This window comes from Vigna umbellata, chromosome 2 (genome assembly GCF_029865625.1).
Source record: "Vigna umbellata cultivar VRB3 chromosome 2, Vumbellata_1.0, whole genome shotgun sequence".
In the NCBI taxonomy this organism is placed as follows: Eukaryota; Viridiplantae; Streptophyta; class Magnoliopsida; order Fabales; family Fabaceae; genus Vigna; species Vigna umbellata.
This window is the reverse complement of record NC_142166.1, coordinates 3,648,775-3,655,043: the sequence shown is the minus strand read 5'-3', so window position 1 is coordinate 3,655,043 and position 6,269 is coordinate 3,648,775. Positions and strand designations below refer to the sequence as shown.

Here is a 6,269-nt window from a genome sequence, read left to right as displayed (position 1 = left end):
ACATGGTATTTTTCTATGCCAAAGAAAATATACTATTGATTTACTATCGGAAACTGGGCTGCTTGGGAGTAAACCAGCTGATACACCAATTGAACAAAATCATAAACTTTTTCAATGCTCAAATTCAGCAAGCATAGACAGAGGAAGATACCAAAGGCTGGTAGGAAAATTAATTTATTTGTGCCATACACGTCCAGATATCACTTATGCAGTGAATGTTGTTAGTCAATTTATGCATGACCCACAGAAGCTTCATATGGATGCTGTTGAAAGGATTTTGAGATATTTGAAGTCCGCTCCTGGAAAAGGAATTTTGTTCTCAAATCATGAAAACTTAAAGGTAGAAGGGTACACTGATGCAGATTGGACAGGTTCAAAAGATGATAGAAGATCTACCTCTGGATACTTTACTTTTGTAGGAGGGAATCTTGTAACTTGGAGGAGTAAAAAACAACCTGTAGTAGCAAGATCTAGTGCTGAAGCAGAATTCAGAGGCATGACACTAGGTGTATGTGAACTTTTGTGGATTAAAAATGTGCTATCAGATTTGGGCTTTACACAAAATGAACCTATGAGTTTGTACTGTGACAATACTTCGGCTATAGCAATTGCTCACAATCCTGTGCAACATGATAGAACAAAGCATGTGGAGATTGATAGACATTTCATCAAAGAGAAGCTTGAAGCTGGAATAATTTCATTTCCTTTTGTAAGATCAGAATTGCAGTTAGCTGATGTTCTCACCAAAGGAGTATCAAGAAGATTGTTTAATGAGTCTCTATTCAAGTTGGGAATGTGTGATATCCATGCATCAACTTGAGTGGGGGTGTTAAGATATGCCAAATATTCTATTAAAGGATATTAGGCAATCAAATATTATGTTAGTTATAATTTAGATATTATTATAATTTGTGCAGATTTGTGCACCTGTCATTCCTTTAATAGATGAAGAATTATAGGATCCTTAAATGTATATATATGGTACTCTACTCTTTGAAATAATATATCAGAATTATTCTTTAAACCTTTTATTATATGTGTGTGTTGAAACCTTCCTACAAATGGCATCAGAGCCCATGGTTTAGGTCTGGTGACCGGGCTCAGACGAGTACGTCCCTCCATTATCAAGTGAAGCCCTGACAGGTGGCCAGTGGCAGATAACCTGGAAGTGAATCATGAGAGGTGGAGAGTAAGAGATACTCAGTGTTTGACCATGGATTGTGAAAGAAAAGTGATGACCATGGTGTACTCGAGGATAAGAAAAGACTTCCACTGAAGGGGAAGTGGAGGTGGAGAACCATAGTCCTTTGTTTGAGGGGAGGATGTTAGGTACAAACAAAGTCCTACATCAGATAAAATAAGAGATGGACATGAGTTTATATACACATAAGATACCTCCATTGGTAAGAGGCCTTTTGGAGTGATACCAAAAGCAAATCAGAGCTTGACCCAAAATGAACAATATTTTATGAATGTGGAGATATATATGTGTATGTGTGTTACCTCCCTACAGAAAAGAGTATAGATTTATCCTAGACTCATCCTAAAAAAGACTTTGATTAGAGGTGTATAGATTTACTTGAGCAAGTGTGAAGTAAAGTGTAAAAGTGTGTACTGTGAAAATACTCGATCTGACACTCCAAACAATTATGATTCCTTATTCACGCCCGAAACCATTGCAAGAAAAAAAAAATTCACTCAACAACATGATTCATGTGCCAATTATGCATAAGTATTATGAGTTGGTAATTTTTAATATGCAACGTCATAAAGGTCTAAATTCCACTATAAATAGAAGATGGTTGAGAGGGTTGAGATATAGAGTAATAAGAATTGTGTAGTGTCCAGATTCTGTTTCCATGGCTCCTGTACCTAACTCTCCTGTGAAAGTTGGGCACATTGATGATGTCCAAGAGCTTAGAAAAACAAAGCCAAGAACAGTTCCACAAAGATTTGTAAGAGACGTGACAGAAAGACCAACACTTCCCACTACACCTCTTCCTCCACCAGATACTCACATGCCCATCATTGATTTTTCTAAGCTTACCAAAGGAAACAAAGACGAAATTTTCAATCTTGCAACGGCTTGCCAAGAGTGGGGATTTTTTCAGGTGAATACCATTTGGTTCTTGGCAACACTACTATTGTTTTATAACACTACTTTCATTAACTCACCAAACTTGCACATGTTTTTGTGACATTCCTTCGTGGAAGCTAATGTTGGTAGTGCTCATCATTATCATTAGGTGATCAATCACGAGATTGACCTCAATCTGCTAGAGAGAATAGAGAACCTGAGCAGGGAGTTTTTCATGCTACCTTTGGAAGAGAAACAGAAATACCCTATGGCTCCTGGTACTGTTCAAGGATACGGACAAGCTTTTGTTTTCTCAGAGGACCAGAAGTTAGACTGGTGCAACATGTTTGCTCTTGGACTCGAACCTCAATATGTAAGGAACCCAAATCTATGGCCAACAAGACCAGAAAGATTCAGGTAATGTACATAACAGTTCCATATGAGACAAAATCACAGTTCTTGAATCAAAATCTCAGATTTTTATATAAATCTCGTAATATGACAGTGAAACGGTGGAAGAGTACTCAAGAGAGATAAGGAAACTGTGCTATAATCTGTTGAAAGACATAGCTTTAGGCCTGGATTTGAAAGGGGATGTGTTTGAGAAGATGTTTGGTGTATCAGTGCAAGCCATAAGGATGAACTACTACCCTCCATGTTCTAGGCCTGACCTGGTTTTGGGTCTGAGTCCCCATTCAGATGGAAGTGCTCTCACTGTGCTGCAGCAAGCAAAGGGAGGCCCAGTGGGACTTCAGATATTCAAGAACAATACATGGCTTCCTATTCAGCCAATTCCAAATGCTCTTGTCATCAACATTGGAGACACAATAGAAGTAAGACCACTACTTCACTTTTTTTTCTCTTTTCCTTTTATGTTTTCTCTACAGGACCTTCTCAGTTACTCAGTTGGTAGTAGTAGCAGTTGTTTCAAAGTATCATTTTTCTTCTTTCACTCATTTGTCATTCCTTTTTTAGCTGTTTTGTATGCTAGATTTGATCTTTTTTACATGATGCAGGTTCTTACAAATGGAAAATACAGGAGTGTGGAGCATAGAGCAGTGGCTCATGAGGAGAAAGATAGACTCTCAATTGTGACATTTTTTGCTCCCAGCTATGAGGTAGAGCTTGGTCCAATGCCAGAATTTGTGGATGAAAAGCACCCATGCATGTATAGAAGATACAATCATGGGGAGTACAGTAAACACTATGTAACAAACAAGTTGCAAGGGAAAAAGACACTGGACTTTGCAAAGATCCAAACAAAAAACACAAACTAGGATGCTCCCCAACTAGGTAGGAGTAGTACTATAATTAGACTGTGTGTGTGTATATAATTATGTTGGACATCATGGTCAAATCTCTCATTTCTATTTTTGTTGAAAAATAGGGAAAGAAATTAGTTGGGTGATGTAGGAGAGTGTGAATGTGGGTCACATACACAACACTCAGTGTTTCTTATTCTTAATCTGCATATGCTATGCTTTCAATGGAAAAACTAGTGACTTCTTATTTTATGTTTGGTATGTGGACATTATTCTTCCAAAACATAAAAAAACAGCAGGAATAAAGACATCACTTTTACTCTCTCTAACATTTCTTATATGGACTTTTTAATAGATATATCAAGGAAAAATAATAAATACAATAATAAAAGTGGTACTTAAAAACATAAATTTTTTATGTTTATTTGATACTATCTTTTTTATTTTATATATTTTTTTAAAAAAGGTATAAAAGTTTATTTTTTTAAGATTATTTTACTTTTATACAGTGTCTCAAATAAATGAAAAAATATTCTACCATGTCATGTCAAATAAATATAAAAGTATTTTATCTTATTGTATCAATACCAATGATGATGTGAAACATTTGGAGAATAATGACATTTTTATATTCATTTGACACAAGTAATTACAGTAAAATGGTTATAAAATTATAAATTTTTGTATTTTTTAAAAAAGGAAGACAATAAAAGATAAGAAAAAGTAGTATCAAATTAATGTACAAAAATTATATTTGTGAAAATATTTTTTTTATTTGGAGAGAAATGTTGTGGGAAAGAATCAAAGAGAAGGGGACAAAATGATTGGGTGTGTAAATGTTTTTTCTTTGTGTGCAGAGGAAAGGTTGCCCACAAGAAATTGTGATGGTTGATGATAGTGATTCTCAGCTGAAATGACATTTTGGTGCTTTAACTTCACCATTAATCAAACAGTTTTGTTCATAAAGTTATTCTCAATGCTCCTTTTCTCGTTCAAATGTCAAAAATCTTAATCCTATTCATGCATTAGTTATTCATTCCACCGTTCAAATTCCTTCTATGTAATGTCATTTAGTGTCAATAATGTCATTTAAAACAAGGAAAAAAAATAACACACCGTTATTTATTAACTGTACCAGTTTAAAGAAAGAAAGATAGTGAAAGCTAAGAATATTTGAAAGAGTATAAATGTGAAAAATTTGTAAAATTTACCTAAATAAACTTCACAATAAAAAGAGAATGAATTCACGAACTTAATTAACTTTGTTCAATTTTTAACTGATTTATTTTATATGTTTTTAAAAAATTAAATTTAACCATTTAATAAATTCGTGTATTTGTAAAAAAAAAGGAAAAAGTAATACAAATAATGTTAAGTAAATGAAAAAAAATTGTGTATATAATATTATTATTTCTTTTACTCATTACCATCTTCAAACACACAACTTATCTTACCTTACTAAATTCATATCAAAATCTGCAAAACACTTCCTTATATTAAAATTCGTAAAAGTTTGAAGGGAATTCTCAATTATAAGTAAGTAAAGAAAATAAGCAAATATTGAAACCATTCCATAAATAAAATCAATTTACAATAAATAAGATAAAATTAATTTATAATAAATAAATATATGTATATCTTGTCTCAAAAAAAAAAAGGTAAGGTTTGGTCGACACTGTTCATGATTTGTCTGATTGTGCGTGTTTCTACCAAGTTCAGATAAACTGTTGCACAACGTGCTTATATAATTCAATATTTTCATCGTGATTTTATTCTTAAAATATACTTCATGACATCTATGTATATAAATTATTTTTTATTTAAATTTTTTAATCACACAAATCCTTTGAATATTTTGAAACTGGCAAACACTTGTATCTTATGTTTTAAAATGTATATTTTTTTTTGTTATTGATTGAAAACTATTAAAATTACAAGCATTTCTGATTTTTTTTTTCTTGCTTAGTGATTCCTATTCACAATTTGGTAGTTTTCAATAAATTTTAACAAATAATAAAGAGTTTTAGAAGAAAAAAAAGTATTAGTAACCTCTTTTAACTCTTTGAATAACATTTTTAAACAAAAGAAGAAGGAATATTGCATTTTATTCAAACCCGTTGATTAAATACTAGTAATATGCTTGCATTACGGCACTTATGTCACTAATCATCATTTCATATTTATCATTAGCATTCCTTTCAATCAAAACAACATGGGTTTTAAAACTAATAATTTATTATATTTGAGCTAGTGCTTGGAGAAGTGGATGGTAATTTGGAAACACAATCATAAGTGAATATGATTAATAATATATTTATGGGTTAAATGTTTTTAATTTTAAATTTTGATGTGAAATTAGAGTTGATGATCTTTATAACTTTGATATATTTTGGTATTTAAACTTAAAAAATAATAAAAATAGTCTTTTTAATCTAATCACGTTCAATTTATTTGACGATTCAAACACATTTAATGTTAGTATTTGAGTTGTTCACGCTATAGTACTTTTTGCTTTAATGTCAGTTGGAAAAAAAAGTTTTATACTTAAAATTTTTTAATATAATTAGATTAAAAGGATTATATTTATTATTTTTAAAGTTGGGAAACTAAATCATATAAAAAAAATTTAAAACATGAAATTTTTTTAATTTCGTTAAAAGACTAAAAAATGTTTCACCCTATATTTATCTATTATATTAATTATTTAGCTATAATATTATTAATAAATCTTTTAAAGAAGATATTCAATAACAATGAAACGTGTCTCGAACACATCAAATAATTTATATTAATTTCAATTCAAAAGATCAAAACAATAAGTTTATAAATTTTCTTTCTTAAAATGTGCTCAACTTTATTTTATTTTTATCTAGCATAAAATTTAAACTCAGTATTAAGAAAACATATTAGATTTTGACCGTAAAATTAAA

At 31.2% G+C, this 6,269-nt stretch overlaps 1 protein-coding gene across 1 annotated transcript; it reads left to right on the top strand.

The window, feature by feature from the left end:
* Positions 1-1,812: 1,812 nt before the first annotated feature.
* On the top strand, positions 1,813-3,591 carry LBO1 (2-oxoglutarate (2OG) and Fe(II)-dependent oxygenase superfamily protein). The gene is made up of 4 exons (XM_088107900.1): positions 1,813-2,111; positions 2,247-2,494; positions 2,583-2,910; positions 3,094-3,591. Exons 1-4 carry the CDS (start codon positions 1,860-1,862, stop codon positions 3,352-3,354), a joined length of 1,089 nt encoding a protein of 362 aa, XP_087964026.1. The 5' UTR covers positions 1,813-1,859; the 3' UTR covers positions 3,355-3,591.
* The last annotated feature ends 2,678 nt before the right edge of the window (positions 3,592-6,269 follow it).